The sequence below is a fragment of the Filicampus tigris genome, chromosome 22 (genome assembly GCF_054856515.1).
Source record: "Filicampus tigris isolate MCC_2025a chromosome 22, RoL_Ftig_1.0, whole genome shotgun sequence".
In the NCBI taxonomy this organism is placed as follows: Eukaryota; Metazoa; Chordata; class Actinopteri; order Syngnathiformes; family Syngnathidae; genus Filicampus; species Filicampus tigris.
In genome coordinates this window covers 9,125,687-9,148,837 of record NC_141238.1, presented here as the reverse complement: position 1 = coordinate 9,148,837, position 23,151 = coordinate 9,125,687, and the positions used below count along the sequence as shown (strand labels likewise).

At 41.0% G+C, this 23,151-nt stretch overlaps 1 protein-coding gene and 1 non-coding gene across 2 annotated transcripts; one reads left to right on the top strand and one right to left on the bottom strand.

Annotated features, from left to right (window-relative positions):
• Positions 1-2,114: 2,114 nt before the first annotated feature.
• Positions 2,115-2,187, bottom strand: trnat-agu (transfer RNA threonine (anticodon AGU)). Its single transcript has one exon. It is a non-coding gene; the product is annotated as a tRNA-Thr (tRNA).
• Positions 2,188-9,061: 6,874 nt separating this feature from the next.
• Positions 9,062-15,433, top strand: LOC147126881 (uncharacterized). The gene is made up of 2 exons (XM_086022099.1): positions 9,062-9,499; positions 13,240-15,433. Exons 1-2 carry the CDS (start codon positions 9,376-9,378, stop codon positions 15,261-15,263), a joined length of 2,148 nt encoding a protein of 715 aa, XP_085878225.1. The 5' UTR covers positions 9,062-9,375; the 3' UTR covers positions 15,264-15,433.
• The last annotated feature ends 7,718 nt before the right edge of the window (positions 15,434-23,151 follow it).

Below are 23,151 nucleotides of genomic sequence, written 5' to 3'. Positions count from 1 at the left end.
CACTCGGACTTGTTGATGGTGTTTTCAGCAGACCTGTTGCCTAAGGACACTTTATATGTGTAAAGTGTGAAACAGGATGCTGTTAGCAGTTGACGGTTAAGTGCATACAAAGAGGAAGTACCTCTATTGTCGTGTGTCTGTTTCTGTGAATTTATGTTGCTTGAACTCAATAAAAGGAGAACGAGGCTGACAGACTGGAGGAGCAACCACCTCGAGTGCCTTCCCTCACAACTGTCTTTTTGCTTTCATTCTTCACTTTTTTGTCCTGTTTGACTTGTTGGATTGAAATGTTCTTGTACAAGTGGTAATAAAGTGCTTTTTATTTGATGCCAAATAACTGCGTGCTTTTTTCTGCGGGCAAGTCTGAAAACAAAAGCAGGAAGTGCACTTCCGGCCTGACAATTCCTTGACTCGTGACTGAGGCAGACGCACTGCGACTCTCCTGAGAGGGAACTTGACTGAGTCTGTGTCTTCGCAGGCACCGTGGCTGAAAGAGTGGAGGATGATCTCCAATGTCCGACCTGTTTGGACATTTTTAAAGATCCTGAAGTCACAACTTCTGTTGTGCGTGTGTGCAGCAGTGGTGGGAGCAGAAAGGGGATCGATCGTGTCTCACTATTTTGAATTTTAAGTTCATGTATTTCAATATTTAGGAACATATGCTGCCATTTAATTTCTATCCATCCCAAAATGTCAATATTTATATCAATATTTAAATTTTTGGGGATATTGTAATCGTTTATTACAATATATGTATTTAGCATGTATCAAAAATGTTTCAATATTTATTTTTAATTTAATTTAATCTCAATATTTGTTTGCTCATATTAATATTCATTTCTTTTTATAGATATTCAATTATTTCACTATGTTGAAATTAATTAAGTGACTTTAGTGTTTATTTCAATATTTATTATACGTCTAACCATTTCAATATCTATTTAAATATTTCATTATTTATTTGAATTTGCATATATCTATAATATTGTCAATATTTATTGCGATATTGATTTAAATTTGTGCCCCCCTGTGTCCTCTGCTATCTGCGCCCATGCAATGGCAAATATGTTCTCTATAAACCACTGGCAATCACGTTGCATCTGGCCAAATATTGTTATATTGCGAAAAGAACACTCTGCTGTTTTTGGATGTCTGGCTGTTAATTGAATGCCAAGGGGGAAGTACTGTGCCTAACTTGAAATGTCGGTTTCCATAGTAAGTTAAGAAATTTATTTTATAGTTGAAGCAAAATTGAACGACTACCTGGATAAATAAAAGTCAAATGCAAGTCAAAGTGAATGAAACACTGTAGAACCTTTCAAACGGTTATAGTAACTTTAGGATCAACGAACAAGCGTCAAAGATGATGACAATGCCGAAGAGCATATTAGGGGTCAGGAAGTCAGTTATGCAACAAGCTGTTGGCATCTGCAAATTGGGAGCCGTGGCCAGCTACTGGACCAGGTTTGTTCCGGGCTGAAGAAGAAAACCAAAGAAAAAGTCGATACAACAGGTAGGCCTGTCAGAATGATGTTGTCATTATTTTTTCTCTGTTTGAACATTTTTCTTAAATAAGAAAGCAGAAATAGCAAACCTACAACTGACATGTTGTACGGCATAACTTTGGGTTGCCCTGTGAGCTTGTACAGCCAACAGTTGACTTAGTATACCGCTAACTAAATGCATTTCAAACTCAAGTTTAAACATTTCTTACTTTTGATGACTTCAAATGACTACTTCTTCTCAAAGCATGTTCATCAGAATGGACATTGCTTATCTTTGAGCAGACAAAGCATATCTGTTGACTTATGGCGAACTGAAATGACTGCGTGGAAAGCGTCATCAAGAACTTGCACTGATCTTGATTCGCTTTAGGCCCCCAGTGCGAATTCATCTCACGACTTCTGGTTACTAGGCCAGTACTGTGAGCACTGAGCTACAAGGACTTGCATAGCAGCACACTGTTAGCATGGCATTCAAAGATGGGAAGTACACTCATACCAGTAAAACATTATTGATTTGTGACACTTTCTAATGACTATGAGGACAACTTCATAGATTCAACCTGAGCCATTAATTATAATGTCTGCATGTCAAACAGTTTGCAAACTAGCAGGCCTCAGTGAGAATTGAACACACGACCCCTGGTTTACTAGACCAGTGCTCTAACCGCTGAGCTATGAGGCCTTGCGCTGCCTTCTCACTGAAACACTGCATATGGGCAAATCCAGAAGCCAGCCGGCAAAAGCAGTTGGATTAATCTGTGTGTGCATGAATTCGAGCACATTCCTTTCGTAATCAATGTCAATCAATCATACCAGACTCCTCACTCTCCACGCCCCCATATAAATATGCAAATGAGCAGAGGTGGGCCTTCCGTCAGACTGAGACCAGTCTGTCAGCCCGTCACTGACGGACGCCCGTTTTGCTGATGACTGACGAGGCACGTCCGAAAAATGACGGACTGTGAACAGAGACTTTGAAGATTGTGTGGAGTAATTGGTGCAGCCGCCAAACGAAGTGTGGTTTGGTGACGTCAGTGATGACGCTTGAACCGTCCTGAAGCACCGTACCACGTGACTGATTCAGGAAGTGCTGAACTGCTTTTGGGTCGACCGCATGTCATTCGAACCATAAAAGGCGCGGCAGAACGTGATGGAGTCCCCCGCACTACTTGTGTCATTTGGCTGGCAGTACTTGCAAGTATTTGGAACTTCAAAATGGAATCATCAAAAAAAGAGAAAGTATTTAAGAGTTCTTCGACCTCATCACTCCCAATAAGGTTTGTCTTATAAGAATCAAACATCATAAATGTTATTCATTTCACAATGGAGAACTTCACTATTGCAAAGCTCGTATGGACACACAAGAGGTGCAAAATACACATCGTAGAAGAAACATTTGTGTGCAGGTGCGTTGCCACAGGTGAGGTGTCTCTTGTGTTCAAGAGAGCGAGGGCATCATGCAGGGGTGTCCAATCTTTTTGCAAAGAGGGCCAGATTTGGTGAGGTAAAAATGCGGGGGGTCGACCATTTAGACTGACATTCTTTTTTACATGGACATCCAAGTGCCATTTTAGCAAACCAGTGTTTTCTTTTTGACATTTTTGATTTAAATTCAAGATATCTTAAAATATCACCCAAATGGTTCGCTTTTATTTTTTCTAAAAAATGTACCATTTACTTTTCATCATCTTTTCAAAATAAACATATTAAAAAAAAAAATCTTTTTTTTTGTACTGAAAATATACCGAACCGAAGTTTCCAAAAAAACGAAACGAACCGAAATGTGATTTAGCGTACCGTTACATCCCTAGACAGTACCGTAGTTGTATCCCACATAAGGAAATTCCGTTATAAGGAAAGTTTGGACAATGCAAATATGATTCCTTATGAGAGAATACTTACTGTACTCCCGCGTCGCTGCGGGCGAAAACTGTCGCATTCCATCACGTGACCGACGCATTGTGCTGTGAGACATGTCGGCGACAGGTCTGCAACACATGCCGCACACGCGTCACAAATTGTTACTGCGTATACGACGCGGTGCGCATTCTCTCTCGTGAGCTGTCCGTTATGTCACATGTTGCGATGACGTCCAGTTTCCTGGCAATTTATTTGTTGCCACGGAGGAGAGGACCCACCACGCAGCTCTTTGCTGCTGCGAAGCAAATTAGTTTGGCAGCGGCGTGGGTGTTATGTCACGTGTGTGTGTGTGTGTGTGTGGGTGTGGGTGTGTGTGTGTGTGTGTGTGTAGCGACGCCCCCCGACTTGGAATGAAACCGTCACACATTTTCAAATCAACGCGTGTGGGTTGTACGCAAGTGTAAAGTCAAACTGCGCGCAGCACTGCCGCAGTGACGTGCTCGCAGATGTCGCCCGTGAGAGTATAAAGAAGCCTGAAATGAGCAAACGACAAAAATTGCCTCCGAACACTTCAAACGCACCACTAGTTTCCCAACTACGCGTACTTACTTGTTTGTAACCCTCAAAAGTTGCTCTCACTTTTTTTCGGAGGCCGTGGCGGGTTACAATTCAAGATCGAGTTCATGCACTTCTTCGGACGTCTTCGCTACTGAAACAACCGACACCGCAGGACAATGTTTCGTTGCGTCTTCATGGGAGTTGAACAACCTCGCTCTTTTTCTTCTTCGCTTCGGAAATATATGTTAGAAAAATGATAAATACAACATGATATATGCAATCCCAAAATGAATATTCAAAAATGAAAATGTCAATTGGCAACTAGCGGGTTTGAATCGTAAATTAGCCAGCTAATGATCCTTAAAAAGCCTCTGTCGTTAGCATCTCTTCCCCGGCGCGTCATGCGGGTTTTTTTGGGTGGGTGTTGGCGGACATAAGGACAGAACCGCTTTAAAAGGACGGGGTCGGGGGCCGATAATTTTTATGAATAAGGACGGAGGGATGAGGCCGGAGCAGTAAAAAAAGTGTGGGCAGAACAGGCTGAAGTTTGTCATGGTGGGTCAGTGCCATTGAAATGTTTTTATCAAGGTGTAAATAAAAACAAGATGACTCTGTTCAGCAAAGAGAAGAAAGTTTAAATGGAGGTACCAATATCAGAAATTAAGAAAATGTCTATAGGTAGGTAATCAATAAAGCTTAATGCGCCAATCAATCACTCCCTTTATGGCTTTCAGATCAAACAGCCCAAGAACTTCGAGTTCCTGCTAGCGGGAGTTCCTGTTACTAAGAACTTGCGTGTGGCCCACCAGTTTGCGTTCACACGGAGCGACAGTGGGAGAGAAAGTTTATTCAAATTGGACTGATGACGAAAGCCACTCGGAAGAGGGGAGTCATGTACTACCCCTCCTGTCCAGCAAGTGGCGGTAATGAGCATGACAAACATCGTGGAAGCTGAGGGGCTGCATGCCCGTGCAACTATGATGGAGTTTTTGAATGCAGCAATAAGAAGGGATTTGATAGATTGTGTTTGCATGACCTGTTTTTCATTAAAAAAAGAATACATGATTCATTTAAACTTTTAATTCCTGTACAACAACAAATGGGTGATTTGAAAATGAAAGAAGGAGTGTATTTTAAGTATGGGCCTTTATTCTAGGCTGGAAGTGTCAATGTGCCCGATCTCACTATTATGTAAATGTGTTTAAAATTTGAATGAATACAAAAGTTCATTGAGATAAAAAGTGCAATATATAGGAATGCCAATAGGAGCCTTGAACGGATTGCAGAAGTAATGGTTGTAAAACATGGTGTTCTAAACAATTTGAGTCGTGATATTTAATAACCTGGAAGTTTTTTTAAGTTGTATGATCACATGACTTGAGTCGGTTGAGCTGGTACTGTGGAATTGTGGGAGTGTGGGAGACTAATGGAAGCAGGAATCAGCAGAGAGATATATACACTCAACTAATCACAAAGCAAATATGGGCGCTTTTCATTCAAATCACCTCATTCTACTCGAGCTTGCCCTGACGAAGACCAAACAAGGCTGAAACGCGGAGGCAACTGGACATATTACAATAAAGGCCTTTGAATTCAGAATCACTATGAGTGCCTCCGTTTCCTGCGCTGATCCCTGACTGAAGAGCACCTAAAAGATATTTTGGGGAAAACTCAAAACATCCGAGAAGCACTCCTGTCTGCTTTGATTGCTCGAAATGAACAGCCAGCAACCTGCCAATTAAAATTCATTTGCTAGGTCTTGATAAAAACTTAACCAGCCAATCGTGTCGGTCAGATATACTTGGCCATTGAGTCTCCAGAATCGATTCTCCTGGAATCGTTGGCATTTGAAATTTCCCAAAAGGGATGGCTGCACCAAGGCTGCCAGCCAAGCGCAAGAATGTCGTGCTGCATCTGGTTTGTTCCGGGCTGAAGAAGAAAACAAAAGAAAAACCTAATACACGGATAGGTCTGTCAGAATGACGTTGTCATAATTCTTTCTATATTGAACATTTTTCATAAATAATAATAAAAAGACGACATAAGTACAAAAACCTTAAAAACGATCAACAATCTTACCGTCAAATCGCTTTGAACTGAGATGTTTGAATAGAAACCTCCAAAGACTGCTCCACATTTTGCTACAAGTGCATTTCACGCTTTATTCACAATATCTGTTTGCTTATATTAATATTCAATTATTTGAATATTTATTTAGTGATTCGGTTATTTCAGTGTTTGTTGACTTCAATAATTATTGTTTAGTCATTTCAGTATCTATTAAAATATTTTTATATTCATTTAACTATTCCACTCTTTATTTCAGTATTTATTTCGCTATTGATTTGAAGTTAAATATTAAACAATTTCCACATTTATTCAAATATTTCAACGTGTATCTGTGGCTGATGTCAAGTGGCGGTTCAAGCTTGCAAACCTTCTCCGCTCCAAATCTTGAGCACAGAGCGCACAAACAACTTAGCCCAACTTTCAGCAATCCCTCCACTTTGCAAGCCACACACAAGATGGACGATAACACAGCAGGAGTGAAAGTCTTCCAGAAGCTCCAGACCAAGAAATGGGGAAAAAGGTCAAGCTTGAAATCATTACATCCTTGTCGAAAGAAAGATTTAAATACATACTGAAACAAAAATCGGAATATCTCAAGATTAGGGATTTTCAGTTCCCCATTTTCGATTCGATTCACTATTTTAAAAATCGCTACCACGCTTGTCTCTGTGCGCTGGTGTGGTGCTGCAGCCGTTCACAAACGCAATACGCAATCATGTGTGGCGCAAGCGCATAATTTTATCTACACATTCAAAATGTGGTATGCATTTGGAATGGAAAAAAAAAACATTAAAGACATCATTTTTTAACACTCTGAATTAGTATATTCTAATGGCTAGGTTTGTTTTGTCTTTTTTTAGGTGCTGCTGTATAGGGTTTGTGAGTGCTGAGATGTCCGAGTTCGAGTCATCTTGATTCGAATCGATTATTCGATTAATCAGTTTGAATCCATTTTTAATCGATTTTCGATTCATCGTTACATCCCTAGTCCGCTGATAGTGTAGTGGTACACACACCTGAGTTGTGTGCGGGCAGCGTGGGATCGATTCCCGCTCAGTGACGGTGTGTGCCCTGCGACTGGCTGGCGACCAGTTCGGGGTGTAGTCTGCCTTCGCCCATTGACGGCTGGGATAGGCTCCAGCAACTCCCCGCGACCCTATATAGGATAAGCGGTTTGGAAGATGACATGACGTTACATCCCTATTTAAGGGTGAAATAAACATTTCAAAACCAATGCAAAATAGTTAAAAATACAATATTGCTTGGTTTAAAGAACTGAAATAAATTGTGAACCATTTTACAAATTCATCCATCTCACGCGGTCCTTCGATGGCACGGTGGTCTACTGGTTAGCACGTCGGCCTCACAGTTCAGAGGTCGTGGGTTCAATCCCGGCTCTGGCCTCCCTGTGTGGAGTTTGCATGTTCTCCCCGTGCCTGCGTGGGTTTTCTCCGGGTACTCCGGTTTCCTCCCACATTCCAAAAAACATGCATGGTAAGTTGATTGGATACTCTAAATTGCCCCTAGGTGTGATTGTGAGTGCGGATGTTTGTCTCTGTGTGCCCTGCGATTGGCTGGCAACCAGTTCAGGGTGTCCCCCGCCTACTGCCCAAAGACAGCTGGGATAGGCTCCAGCACGCCCCGCGACCCTTGTGAGGATAAGCGGTACAGAAAATGGATGGATGGATGGAAAATGAAGATTGAAAAAAATACATATAAATTGTGACTGGTAATTTCATTAATATTGAAATATTCATATTGAAATTAATGTAGAAGTAATAAAGATTGAAATAAACACTGAAAAATTGAATAAATCTGTAAAAAAATTATGAAATGTTCCATTAAGTGAATGTTAAAATAAACAGATATGTAGATAGTTAAAATAAAAATAAATATTGAAAAAATTAAACATTATTATAATAATGTACAATTGAATGAATACTGAAATACACTAATAGTGAGATTTTGAAAACGTATCGAAACAATATTAAAAAGATTATTAACATAATTTTAGTAAGTATTTATATAGGAAAATTGAAATAATTAAATGCCTAATAAAATAAATCAATATTGAAAGAGGAAAATAAATGTTGAAATAAAATGCCGATTGAACAAAAAAGTGAAATACTCAAATAAAGGGTGACATCATTTGATAAGTATTGAACTAAATGAGTACACGTTGCAACAAATACTGGAAACTTGAAAAGAAAAAAAAAGTGAAATATTTTTTTAAATTGTATTGAAAAAAATTAAACACTAAACAAAACTAAATGAATACCTAAATAGTTGAATAAATGTTGAAATGAACTTTGAAATTATTTTATACAAATTTTAAAAGAATAACGAAACATTTGAACGTTGAAGTAAACACTGAAAGAAGTTGAAAATGCGTCAAAAGATTTTTTGAAATGTTTGAATAAATATTGAAATAGTTAAATATAAAAATGTAAATGACTCTCACAATAAATATTGAAATCAACAAGTGGAAAATTATTCATTCAATACTGAAATATTTGGATGTTGAAATGACTAGACAAATAATAAATATTGAAATAGATAACGGAATACTTGTAAAAAGAAATAGTGAAATATATATTCAAATAAAGGATTAAAAAAATCAATTGAATATTGAGATATTAAAATTAATATGTTAAGTGTTGAAACATATAAATCATTTTTAGATAATAGAATACATCTTGAAATAAACAGTGAACTATCCCCCTCAAAATATGAAATATGCCCCAAACCTTTGGGGCACCGCAGCCTCACAGCTCCCCAGCAAGTCCGTCATTCAAGCAGCAGCCACGGTTGCCGACGGGGAGTCCTTTTGAAATGTTTCAACAATTCTATTACAAACAGCAAAACAAGGTATTTTTATCAAGAAAAAAATGATACTGACAATGCATCAAATATGTTTACTAATAAAATGTATCATGGCGTGGTTCAATTTGCAGGTAAATGATGACATCTATCGGTAACTTGATGAAAGTGCTCCACACACGCTTCGCCGCCTGGGCCTAATTTCCAGCAGCCAACCATATCGCAGCAGGGCGTGTCCTGTATGACTTCCGCCGGATGTCTACTGTACGCGGTTTTTCATTCAAGAACAAAACACGCTCCATAAAGTAATTCTTTCCGATTTAGTGCTGAACCCACTGCATTAAGTCTTTGTGTCCGGATGAACTCGTCTTGGCGCGTGTTGATGCTTCTCCGCCTTGTTCTCTTATTTTAGCACATCTTAGCTTAGCTTAGCTTAGCTTAGCTTAGCTTAGCTTAGCTTAGTTTAGCTTAGTTTAGCTTAGCTCGCTAACAAAGAGAAGCACACGATCCATCGTCAAACAGCGATCAAGAAGTGCGCATTTGTTGCGATTGGCGTGTGGAGATGTGTGCAATGACGACAACAAAGTACGAGGAGGAACTTTGTGGAATAAAAGAAGAGAACGAGCAGCATCTTCAACTGCTGGGCGAAGTTTGCAAGCAGCCTCGTGTTGCGCTAGACGGAGCAGGTTTGTACACTTCATACTCTCGTTTGCTCGGTAAATAACGACTTTCTATCGTTAAAAATATGCATGTCACACGTGTTTTTATTTCAATGTCTTTACTAGTGTATGGTAATGATGGTCAGGTGAAGTTGTTTGGGGAAAATGCGTTCAAAGGTTTTTGGCCCTTTCTTTTTATTCATTGCCTTCTAGGTCTGTTTTTCAATTTGTTCAAGCCAAATGAAATCAGCCCAGAAAATGTGTGCCAAAGATGAACCATTCGGGGGGAATGGTAAATGGGCTATCAATTATATAGCGCTTCTCTACTCACACCTCATTTACCTACTGATGACGCAGCATTAGGAGCAACTGGGGGTTCAGTATCTAAACCCCATACACCCCCCCCCCAGTATAAAATCAAACTGAATATTTAACATATGCCATTTGCTGGGCTTTATATCTTGTTCAATCCATTCCAGTGATGAAACGGGACTGTATAGAAAAGCACTTTTTTTGGACCACAGAGGTGCAGGAGGAGATTCACCTCCACTGCCGAAAAGTACCCTCTGCCTTGTTAACATTGACAGAGGATGAGGAAAAATTGTTGGGAGCTGTACCGTTAACACTGTGGTCACAAGGACCATCAGATGTAGGTCTCATAAAGGGAGCATTGTCGGTTCAAATTAGGTCCACAACTGAATACAGGCCCTGTGTGCGTCAATATCCGTTAAAATCAGACGCAATCGAGGGAATAGGACCGCTGTTAAATGATTTACTAAAAGCAGGAGTGATTATAGGCTCCAGCACGCCCGCGACTCTTGTGAGGATAAGCGGTATAGATGATGGATGGATGGGAGGTTATTACCTACTGCCACAACTGACAATTCCACTGGCTCATTCCACCTGTTAATTTTGAACATCAAGAGGAAAATAAAGAGCAAATTAAAGAGGAAAAGTGTGAGCTGAGTAATTTCCAAATACACCGTGGTCAAGCCCTTTCCATTGTCCTTTTCTTTTTAAATATTGAACCCGGGGGGAAAACATTGAATTTAGGAAATTTTATTTTAACATCTAATAGTTCATATTACCCCCAGTGAGCCGTCACCTTATCGTGGTGGAGGGGTTTGCGCGCCCCGATGATCCTAGGAACTAAGTTGTTTGGGGCTTTATGCCCCTGGTAGGGTCACCCATGGCAAACAGGTCCTAGGTGAGGGACCAGACTAAGCACGGCTCAAAATGACCCCTTATGAAGAAAAAAATTCATGGACCACGTTTTCCCTCACCCGGACGCGGGTCACCGGGGCCCCCTTCTGGAGCCAGGCCTGGAGGTGGGGCTCGATGGCGAGCGCCTGGTGGCCGGGCCTGCACCCATGGGGCCCGGCCGGGCTCAGCCCGAAAAGGATACGTGGGTCCCCCTTCCCACGGGCTCACCACTGGTGGTAGGGGCCAAAGGGGTCGGGTGCCGTGTGAGCTGGGCGGCGGCGGAAGACGGGGACCTTGGCGGTCCGATCCCCGGCAACAAAAACTAGCTCTTGGGACATGGAATGTCACCTCTCTGGCAGAGAAGGAGCCTGAGCTGGTGTGTGAGGCTGAGAGGTTCCGACTAGATATAGTCGGGCTCACCTCCACGCACAGCTTGGGTTCTGGTACCAGTTCTCTCGAGAGGGGTTGGACACTCTTCCACTCTGGAGTTGCCCAGGGTGAGAGGCGCCGAGCAGGTGTGGGCATACTTATTGCCCCCCGGCTTGGCGCCTGTACATTGGGGTTTACCCCGGTGGACGAGAGGGTAGCCTCCCTCAACAAAAAAAAAAGGTGAGAAATTTACTTTTCTGGTGGCATATATCCATCCATCCATTATCTATACCGCTTTTCTTCACAAGGGTCGCGGAGAGTGCTTGGGCTTATCCCAGCTGTCTTTGGGCAGTAGGCGGGGGACACCCCGAATTGGTTGCCAGCCAATCGCAGGGCACACAGAGACAAACATCCGCACTCACAATCACACCGAGGGGCAATTTAGAGGGTCCAATTATGGTGGCATATAATTTGGCCTAAATTAAGTGATATTGATATCGTCTTCATTTTATTGCTTTTTGTCTTTAGTTTTTTTGCGGCGCATAAAGTCCAGGCAACGGTCGCTGGCCCAGTGAAACCTTTTCCGATTGGTACTTTTCATATTATTTAGAAATGTTTGGAGTATTACTTTGACTATTTAAAAAACAAGATTTATTACTGCCCTTGGTGCAAAACATGCACAGAAATGTGATCAAGTCACACGTGATTTCGATGATAATATTCATATTGTCATATGAATGTCATATTCATACATGCTCGGATAAAAGTCTCACCATTAACAGTAAACAGAAGTCTCTCTCCCTCTACCTCCGAGTAAAAGTATACATTTTCCCTCCAAAAGTGAATGCAAACCAGAATTGACTGTCCTCTGCCATCGAGACAGAGAAGAATGCATTACTAATGTCCACCACAGTAAAAATAGCGTCATCTGGCCTCAAATTATTTCATAGTGTATGTGGATCAGGCACACATGGCGCACGTTGGAGGACTGCTGCATTGACAACCTGCAAATCCTGAATCCACCTCCAACCAGTGGACGGGGGAGCTTTTTTCACAAGGAAAATTGCACAGAGAATTACCACACTCTATAATCACTCCTGCTTTTAGTAAATCATTTAACAGCGGTCTTATTCCTTCGAGTGCGTCTGGTTTTAATGGCTATTAACGCACACAGGGCCCTGTATTCAGTTGTGGGGCTAATTTGAACCAACATTGCATTTTTTTGAAAGACAGATTACGTGTACAATAGGAAGGGATGTCATAAATTTTGAACGTCTGATGGACCGCACGCTAACAATTTCGAGACAATTTCTGGTCTCGTCACCGAAAATTCATGCACATCACGTTTTCGTCATCAAAGAGCCACGTTTAGCTCGTCATCGTCTCGTTATCGTCATGAAAAAAAGGGGCGTTAACGAAATATTTTCGTCATCGTCATCGTTGACGAAAACAACACGGGTTTTATAATACATACAAGTCACTTCCTGCAAGTTGTCAACCACAGGTCGATTAGAAAATAGGTTTTACTTACTCATTCCGAGTGTTTCCGAACCTCATGGAAGCTTGAAGAATCGTGGCTCCAGCCATCGGAAGTGACGTAGATATAGCTAAACCGCTCGCTACACCATAGATTGTACAATTTCCATGCGCTACAAACAGCACATTCCATGGCGTGGGATGTTTTGGAATGAGAGGAAAAAGCTGTAGCTGAGGGGGCGCGAGATTCAAACGGCAGACGAGGTTCTAGAGGGCTACAGAAAAGTTTTCAATGTTTGCACCCTGACCTTTAATAGGTAACACCAGAACCCACACTGGTGAGAAACCTTTTGCATGTTCACATTGTGGACAAAAATTCGCTTGTAAATTGACGGTTTAAAAAATGGACAAGTGGGTGCCGAATTCTTGGAAGCTATCATTATTTTTTGCTTTTGTAGTGCTTAAATGTTAGTGAGGTTAGTACACCGTCATAGATGCAGTCGTGCCAATCATTTCTTAAAGGGGCTCATGTACATATGAGGCCAGTGCCGCTTTTGACCTGAGTCACCACTCAAAAAGGTGCACAAAATGCATCAGTAAGTGAATTTGCAAATGGCGAACAGCACGTCGTAATCCAAAATTAACTGGCTCTCATAATAACCTTCATCCTAAATATGAACTATAATAATACCATGTGCGTTTGTCTTCTTGTCTTGCAGACATCAGTGAATATGTTCATCCTCGCATTAAAGAGGAAGAGGAGGATGAAGAGAGCCGCCAATTTAAAGAGGAAGAGGAACAGCAGTCTCCTTCCGTAATAAAAGAGGAGGTACCAGAGATTCCTTGTAAGAAAGAGGAGGAGGACAAGGATATCTGCAAGTTGCCATCGACTCATGTATCTTTGAAGAGTAAAGATGAAGGTCAAAGTGAAGTGAGCAGAGGGGCGGAGCCTCCAAGCAGCAGCTCATGTCAACACGTGACAACAGAAGGTGATGTGGACCACTGGGGAGGATCACAAGGAGACGGCCCCCGACCTCTATTATCTGGTAGTGACGAGACGTCATCAAATGATGATGATGATGATGATGATGATGATGATGAAGAATGTGAAGGTGATATGACATGTAACAATGACAACAAATGCTGGAAATGTTCTAAGTGTGGAAAAAATGTTCCCTTCAAGAGACGTGTAAAACATATGAGAATACACTCCAAACCTTTTTCCTGCTCAGTTTGTGGCCAAAGATTCTCTCGGGAGGGACACTTAATAGGTCACACCAGAACACACACGGGTGAGAAACCTTTCGCGTGTTCAGTTTGTGGCCAAACATTCTCTCAGAAGGTAGGCTTAGTACGTCACACCAGAACACACACTGGTGAGAAACCTTTTGCATGTTCACATTGTGGACAAACATTCTCTCAGAAGGGACACTTAATAAGTCACACCAGAACCCACACTGGTGAGAAACCTTTTCCATGCTCAGTTTGTGGCCAAACATTCTCTCAGCAGGGACACTTAAGACGTCACACCAGAACCCACACTGGTGAGAAACCTTTTTCCTGCTCATTTTGTGGCAAAATATTCTCTCATAAGCACGGCTTAGTAATTCACATCAGAAACCACACTGGTGAGAAACCTTTTGCATGTTCACATTGTGGCCAAAGATTCTCTCTTGAGTCATTCTTAAAACTGCACATAAGAACACACACTGGTGAGAAACCTTTTGCATGCTCAGTTTGTGGCCAAACATTCTCTCAGAAGGTAGGCTTAGTACGTCACGCCAGAACCCACACTGGTGAGAAACCTTTTGCATGCTCAGTTTGTGGCCAAACATTCTCCCAGAAGGGACACTTAAGACGTCACACCAGAATCCACACTGGTGAGAAACCTTTTTCCTGCTCAGTTTGTGGCAAAATATTCTCTCAGAAACGCGGCATAGTAAGTCACATCAGAACCCACACTGGTGAGAAACCTTTTTCCTGCTCAGTTTGTGGCAAAATATTCTCTCAGAAGCATGGCTTAGTAAGTCACAGCAGAACCCACAATGGTGAGAAACCTTTTTCCTGCTCAGTTTGTGGCAAAATATTCTCTCAGAAGCACAGCTTAGTAAGTCACACCAGAACCCACACTGGTGAGAAACCTTTTGCCTGTTCAGATTGTGGCCAAAAATTCTCTCTTAAGTCATTCTTAAAAGTACACATAAGAACGCACACTGGTGATAAACCTTTTGCATGCTCAGTTTGTGGCCAAACATTCTCTCAGAAGCACGGCTTAGTAAGTCACACCAGAACCCACACAGGTGAGAAACCTTTTGCCTGTTCAGATTGTGGCCAAACGTTCTCTCAGAAGGGACACTTAGTAAGTCACACCAGAACACACACTGGTGAGAAACCTTTTGCATGTTCACATTGTGGACAATTGTTCTCTCATAAATCAAGCTTAAAAATACACACAATAACACACACTGGTGAGAAACCTTTTGCCTGTTCAGATTGTGGCCAACGATTCTCTCTGAAGGGAAGCTTAATAAGTCACACCAGAACACACACTGGTGAGAAACCTTTTGCCTGTTCAGTTTGTGACCAATCGTTCTCTCAAAAGGGAAATTTAATAGCTCATACAAGAACCCACACTGGTGAGAAACCTTTTGCCTGCTCAGTTTGTGGCCAACACTTCTCATGGAAGGTTTCTGTCAAGAGACACAAGTGTGCTGGTGAAAACCGCAATAATCAAGAATCTTAAGAGGAAGTCAACCCAAACATATGTTTTTCAAGAATATGTTCCCAGCCGGCCCACCAGTCGAACCAGTCGAAACACGGCAGTTACGACTGACCTGGCATTCTGATTAATTTTGCATTTGTGGAATATAAGTTAAGCAGCAAAATGCACTCGTTTTTACGTTTTTAGCGATCTCTGGGGGCGGCCATTTTGTCTTCTGTCGACTGAAAATGACATCACAGCTGCTCACAACGACCAATCACGGCTGACCTGGTTTCTGAATCTGAGCCGCGATTGGTCGTTGTGAGCAGATGTGATGTCATTTTCAGTTGACAGAAGACAAAATGGGCACCCCCTGAGATGGCTAAAAACAAGTGGATTAACACTTATTCCACAAACGCAGTATTTATCAGAATACCCCGTGTCAACTAAGTGGGCTTGCATAGAACATATTCTTGAAAAAAAAAATGTTGAGGTGGGCGATATATATCGACATTGATATCATCGTCAATCTTGCTTTCACGATGAGTAATTTTACATTTTCGAGTATTAACACTGCCCCTAAAAGTATAACGACTCGGGTCACTCGACGGCCGCAAGGTATGAGGAAATCATGAAAATCAGGGTGCATTGACGGCAGAGGAGGAGGAAGTGATAATCATTCGACGAATCAGCGGGCAGGACCCGGTCACGTGACTCTGACTCCCTCATTTCGATACCACACGGAACAAATTAAAGCGCAGGCTTTTTTTTTTTTTTACTGTAAAACTTTTTTATTGCCAAAAAACTTACATTTTCATTAATACAATAGTTTTTTTAAGAGGTAGTGCGAAAAAGTAGTACAACTTCAGTATTTAACTTCGACAACCCTCTGTACAGTCATGCCTAGAATCAATGACACATTTTAAGTTGTCTGGGCCCGGGGTAGTGCAAAACATAGGAAAAAGTAGTGCAAAGAACAAAACACACACAAAAAACAATTATTAATCTGTAAATTGTCTGAACTAGTGCAAAGAAATAACCATATTGTGCAACACCAATGGCACATCATTTTCAAGTTGTTTGAGGTCGTGAAAATGAATCATAAAAGAATGTGTAAATGGGAACCATATCCATGCTCGGATACTCTGATACCGCCCTGTTTATTTTCTTTGCTTCTCTCGATTTGGGATCGTAACGCCTGCTGCTCGAGATGGCTGCTGGTATTTTGGTGTCGCGCTCGCTGCAGCCGGTCGAATCTCCTGAGTCTCCTCAGCGTCGGTCTGGAGCTGTAAGAGAAACATCACACTTAGCAGAAGCAAATACGTTCGTATCTCGGTCAAGGGCAATTGTAAATTAAGTTAAAGCAGTCGATTGGGATGACTCGGGCTGCTAACGTTAGCAGCTAGCCCCATGTTACGTTACGTTTTGAACAAGCGCTAGCTAGCTAGCTAGCTAGCTCAGTCGGCTAATGCCCCGGTAATGTTACGTTACCGTTTAGGATGTAAATACAACTCCATTTGGAGCAGACGTTGGCAGATAAAGCGCTGTTGGTATCGAAGTCAGTGGTTTGGTATCGGTAGTATCAATGCCACAGCAAGCTAGCATTGGATCCGTTCAAAGTGTTAAGTATCGAGTAAGTACTGAAATATCGATATTTTTGACAAGCCTAGCCAGGATACACCCAAACATGAAAAAAGTGACAAATCTACATATCACAGCGATGAATGAGTGGGAAAATGCACATTTCGGTAAATTACTGTTTTGTTATTCAACTTTATTCTGAATACGGTGGCCAATGTATGAGAATGGGTGTTGTCTTGACGACGTCTTTTTTTCTCTCTCGCTGGGTGTCACTTCGTCAAACGTCGCATACCAAATGCGTTTTTTGTCATTCTGATTCCTCTAGTAATTGGCAGTGGTACACCAGTACTTACTGCAGCTCAAAATGTCACATCATTTTGGAAAAACACCACAGACATTTAAATGACATAAATATTCCCAAAAATCAATGTAAGTCTATACAGAATTTTTTTGTCCTTTATTGTTAAATATTGTCATAGAACAGGGGCGGAGCCATAGGTGTGCCTGGGTGTGCCTGATTGACAGACTGCCCACCCAGTGGGATTCATGAAAAAAATATATCCTTTTAAATGGTTAGTAAATTATTATTGAATTATTTTTTAATTAGTGTTTCGTTGTTTTTTTATTTTTTTTATTGAATACTAAAAATTGCATAATTGTGGTTGTCTAAGGAAAATCCGAACTTAATATTATTCAGTTTGTCATTTTATTTGAATACACGATGTGTAGGATTGTGCTCAGTGAGAGAAATATTCAGCCCCACCCTGATTTTTCCAGGCCCACCCATTATCTACGTTCTGGCTCCGCCGCTGCCATAGAATATCATTATGTTTTGTAGAAGCTGTATTTAACATTTTAAAAGAGATGTTCACAAATGCTGTCTGGCCACCATTGGTCTGTGAAGCAAGTGCAGATTTAAAATATTTTTTTGTAGAATATCATCAAATTATCGTTATCAAGTTTTTTTGAAAAAAGATCTATTTTTTTTGCCCATATCGCCCACCCCTAGTTTACATTGATTTCCACTTTAAATGAAAATGTTAATGTTTAATAGCTAAAGTATTGAACGTGATAATTAGTTGCAAAATCTGCATTGTTTTATTCAACGTAGCATCTTTTATTTTATCCACGTTTCTAAAATCGTTTTTTTTTTTTCAATTGACACTGTTGGTCCGTTTTTAAGCAATGTATGTCCTATGTACAATGTTTTTGTGATTTCCATATGAAGTAACTTCTTGATTGATTACATGGACTGAAGAAACTTTGACTTTTGATAGGAAGGTGGGAAAGTGTACATACAATTCTGCATTCATTTCAAATAATCAAACTGTGAGTGTTTTTTTTTTTATCAATGAAATGGGCTGTTTATGTAGACTTTGGAGGTTTACTGAAGCTATTCAGTGTAACCCAACCTTCTTTTATATTGTTTCTATTTTCATATATTTTTGTTCTTCTAAATTGTTTGCTTGATAAATGTTGTATTAGGGATGTGTGTGTTCTATATTATCATGTTTTAGTTTACATGCATTAATTCTTTTTGTTCGTCAAAGGCTTTTTATCTTCTGTTTTTTACGTGATCATTTAACTGGCCAGTGATTGTGAAATCAGGGTTTGTCCAGTCATCCTGGAAAAATTAAGGAAATTGAACATGTTTCGAGTTTGCATTATATTATATGAAATATTCAATGATTAAACCAAACAAGCAAATATCGTCCATCGTTTTATTCCACTTCAAAGGAAATATGAGCATCAACGTTTTGAACGATGACTCCATCCTACGTCACATCATTCACTGATTCACAGAGGTCCACTTTTACGAGACTTCATGGCCACCCCCCACCCTCCTGCTGCTGGGGCAGACCATTACCCGGGGCGCGCGGCGTGGTCAATAGACTATATGCGCGGAGTGGTGTGACGTTGTGGTGAAATCTCATAAAGGCATCGCCCTTTACGCTCATACCCAGCGCCATTGTTTTGAAGCCGTTTTACTTAAGAGAATGCCTCCCCGCTATGGCACAGGTTTGATCAGGGTCGATCAATTCGTCCAGTAAAACAGACAAACACATAGCTAAAAGTTTACTAAAAAGTTTGCAATCAACATTTAAAAGGGTAATGGCTCGCCAGTTACCAAGGTCAGTCTTGTCTCCCTTTTTGTGCAATAGTGTAACCATCCCTACTCTGAAGCTGTCTGGTAGTCGACTTGTTTTGTCCAATTCATTAAAAACAGTGATTACTCTGGTGCCAACAAGTCCCAAAAGGTGAAGTTGAACTCAAGGCAGAGGCCGTCCTCTCCTGGAGACTTTACTTTTTTGAATTGTCTTACACATTTATTTATTTCCTCTCGGGTAAAATCTTGCGTTCATAACACTTTGTCGGTCACGGTTTTCTCAATGAAATTGAATACCTCTGACATTGTCTCTGATTGAGTATCTCTCCTGTCATGCAGTCTCTGGTAGTAAGTTTCGACTTCCTCGTTTATTTCACTGCTTATTTCCGTTATCGCTCCATTTTCTTTTTGCAGCTTGAAGATACGCCAACCTTTACTCATAATTTTTTTGAAGTAATACCTGGTACATTTTTCTCTTTCCTCTATTTCTTTTTCTTTGCTCCTTAATATTACACCTCTACTTTTGATATCTGCTAGAAGTCTCAGTTCATTTTTGACCTGTTTAATTTCCTCATTGAAATGAATGCCCTTTTGTGATTAATTAAAATACCTTTGTAGTCTCTTTTGCAGGCCCAGCATGTGTCTCATTTCCTTCCTTCTTTTTTCCTTTCCTGCTTTTTTAAAGAAGCTCTCAGTTCTTAGCTTTATCATTTCCCACCACTGTGCCCTCGATTCGTACAAATCTTGAAGTGTCCTTGTACTGCTCCCTGTATTTAGCAACCAAGGCCTCGTCCTCCAGCAGGGAGCAGTTCAGCTTCCACAGTCCTCCTCCAATAGTGACACCAGAAGGCAGTGAAAGAGTACAGGACAGTACTAGGTGGTCTTAGAAAAAACAGGCGTTAATCTAGCATCCATTAGTGGCCAATCCCGTGTAAATATGTAGTCTATGCGAGAGGCTCTGGTGCTATCACTACTGAACCACGTGAAGCCCTCCTCTCTTGGATGCATGGTTTTAAAACAATCGTCTAATTTAAAAACCCGACACATGTCTTTCAGTAAAACAGATGTTTTGTCCACTTTAAAATCCTCCCCAGCTCCCTTTCCATCCCTTACATTTAAAACACAATTCAAATCCCCTCCCATAATTAATGGTACACGACCTAGCATGTGGTGGTGCAGGTTTTCTAAAAGCTCATACCTATCATGTTTATAATTAGGCCCATAAATATTTAAAAGGTTAAAATCCTGTCCTATAAATGTTAGATGTGCTAACAATGCTCGTCCATTTTCCACCACCGTGCTCCCTTTAACCATAATTTGGGAATTGATATTAAAATGGTCACCCCGTCATTCCGATTTTCATTTGAGCCACTCCATAAAGATTGGGAGTGGCCACATTTCCTCCCACTGTTTCTAATTTCTTAAAAAAGGTAGGCCACATTCTTGGATTAAAAACACATCAGATTTAATAGTTTTTAAAAAGGACAAGACGTTCTGGGCTCTAATCCTTGATTTCACACTCCTAACATTTATAGTTGAGAAGGTGAGAGTCACAGGTATGATTTAAAGTTAAAACACAAAAGGGAGTATTAAAACCGTCCGTTAAGTTATTTCTCGAGATTGCAGTTCCTCCTTCATCTGTACGGCAGAAGGAGAGTTGGGTACATGATCATTTCTCCGAGAAACTTTTGGTGATGGTTTCTCACGCAACCTTAAATTCATGGTATTGCGACTTTTGGGCGTTGATTGCAATCTAATATTTAAAAAGGAGAGCTCATTTGGTGAGCTGCAAAGGGAAAACTCTGGGCTCACCCACCTCACTGTCTGAGCACCAAAGCTTTCTCCCCTTCTCTAAAGTCAAAAGGGACTCAGAAAACCTTTCAGATGCAAGCCTTTTGGATTTTTGTGCACAAGGGATCCGCAGAGTGTCCTCACTGTCAGTCTGCTGTAAGATGACTTCACTTGATTCGCTTGTGGCCGGGTCTTGCAACATGCCACTTTCTTCTGAGCTCCCTGTTGGTGGAGCCAATGCATGCCCCCCCCCCCCCCCTTACCTGTTTCCTCTACTCCAATGACAGGTTTTGGAGGGAGATTTGAATTTTCCTGTTGACTTTCAATTTGTTTGTTACCTTCATTTCCATTAATCTGTCCCATTTCTTTTCCGGCCTTCAATTTGTTGGCAAATGATTTTGGATAATTTCTGTAGAGGTGGTTTGATTCCCCACAGAGATTGCACTTTCTGCCATTGGTACATTCCTCGTAAGTGTGCCCAATTACTCTACATTCCCCACAAATGATTTGCTCACATGCTTCTGCCAGGTGTCCGTGTTCACCACACTTGCGGCAGAGCTTGGGTTGACCCTCATAGTGTATGTAGCCTCGGTTTTCACCCAAGACTATCATGGATGGGAGATGTTTCAGGCCCTGGAAGCCCTGGGGGTCCTGCCATTGCTGGATGGGTACCCGCCAAGTGCAATTCCAAATGCCGTCCGCATCCCTCACCTTCACAGCCTGACCTTTGACCGTGCAATATCTGCCCAGCCAAAAACAAATGTCATCTGCGTTAACCGTCTCATTGAACATTCTGACAATAATTGTTTTAGCAGCATTATCAGTCAGTTTCTCAACGTTGAACACAGAAAACTGGGCTTCTACATTTTCATACCGGGTCCAAAATTCTCAAATGTTTACAGCAGAATTGAAGCTGACATCAAAACCTTTACTAGACGGCAATGTTATAATACAATTTAGCTCATCAGCTTTAAACTTTAAGGTCTGTTGGATAAGCTGCCTGGAGAAATCCAACCTGGACATCCCCAGGGCCTCTCCACCCATTTCCTTAAAGGTGAAACGTACACTGTGGTTCCGCATGCTGGCATAAGTGGCTGACATGGTGGGAGGACCACAACGTAAAAGGAAACAATATACAACTTACCCTCAGCACTCCACCTAAAAAGAACAGTTATTATCAACACAGAATGTTTGCAAAACATATCCCCCTGTGAGTTAGCTCTCTGCCACTACAGGCGTAGAACCCACAACCAAAGGAGGTGATCGTAGTCTTAGCCAAAAGGCCGAGAAGCGAAAAGTTATTTGAACTGCCTATAGTTAAGCTCTATGCTTCAAATCAAAATTTTTTTTTTTTTTCCAGGAGAGAAGACTGATATCACTGAAGCATTAATTGCTACGGTTGTGGAAGACTGCCACAAGACTGGGTAATGGGAACATCGGTCTCAGATTGAGTTAGCATGGCCAATTTTTGAGATTTGGATGATTGGAGTTCTGTTTCTTCTTTGCTTTGGTCTAAACCTGTGCTTGCCCTTCCGGTTAAGAAAATGGGTAATGTAAACGTCACTCCGAGGAGAGTGGAGTTCTTTTGTTTGTTTTTCTTCCTCCATTTATAAAGATAACGATCCCAGCCGGTTTAAGCATAAAATATGTAAAAAAAACAAACAAACATTTGAACACTCTCGAGAACGAGTCTTACGACTTAGGAAGTAGTCGTTGCAAAGCACTGTTGTCTTGGTTGGCCTCCAGTCCAAACCGTCTAGTGCCACTCTCTTCACTCTGTTTACCCATTTTCTCCAACGATCACGGTCCACACAGTAATATGGGATGATCATTTAGTTTCCATCGTGTTATGGATTTTCTGTGAGCTTTATATGCGAGTCACAGCCTGCGTCCCACATTGTCACCCACATGCATACTCCCTGTTTCACATCTGCTGAGTTTGGATCTGGTCACTCAAGAATCGAAGTATGGTCACAATAATAAAACAATAAAAACAACTGACTTCAAGTAGTTGGATTTAGTGTTTGTTTCGTCTGTCTTACACATGTACAGTAACGATGTATCCGTTCCTTTATAAATTTGTCTGTTTTTAATTTTGATTCGCGCGTGACGCAAAGTTTGTTCCAGTGGAGTTGACGTAGATAGATTTTTAGTCGCAGCTCAACTGATTTTTTTACCTTATACTGGCTAAACAGGCATTAAGAACAAAGGAGGTAGAAATGGACATAAAGGTTAGTGATGGGAATTCAGGCTCTTTTTAGAGAACCGGCTCTTGCGGCTCGGCTCACTAAAAAGAATCGGCTCTTTTGGCTCCTAAACGGCTCTTCAGATTTTTTTGTTGCTTTAATCAATATATAACAAATAATAATGTAATATTATCCACAAAAGGAATTAATAATTAATAAAAAAATATTATACCACTATATTATAATAGTCTTTATTTTTTCACTC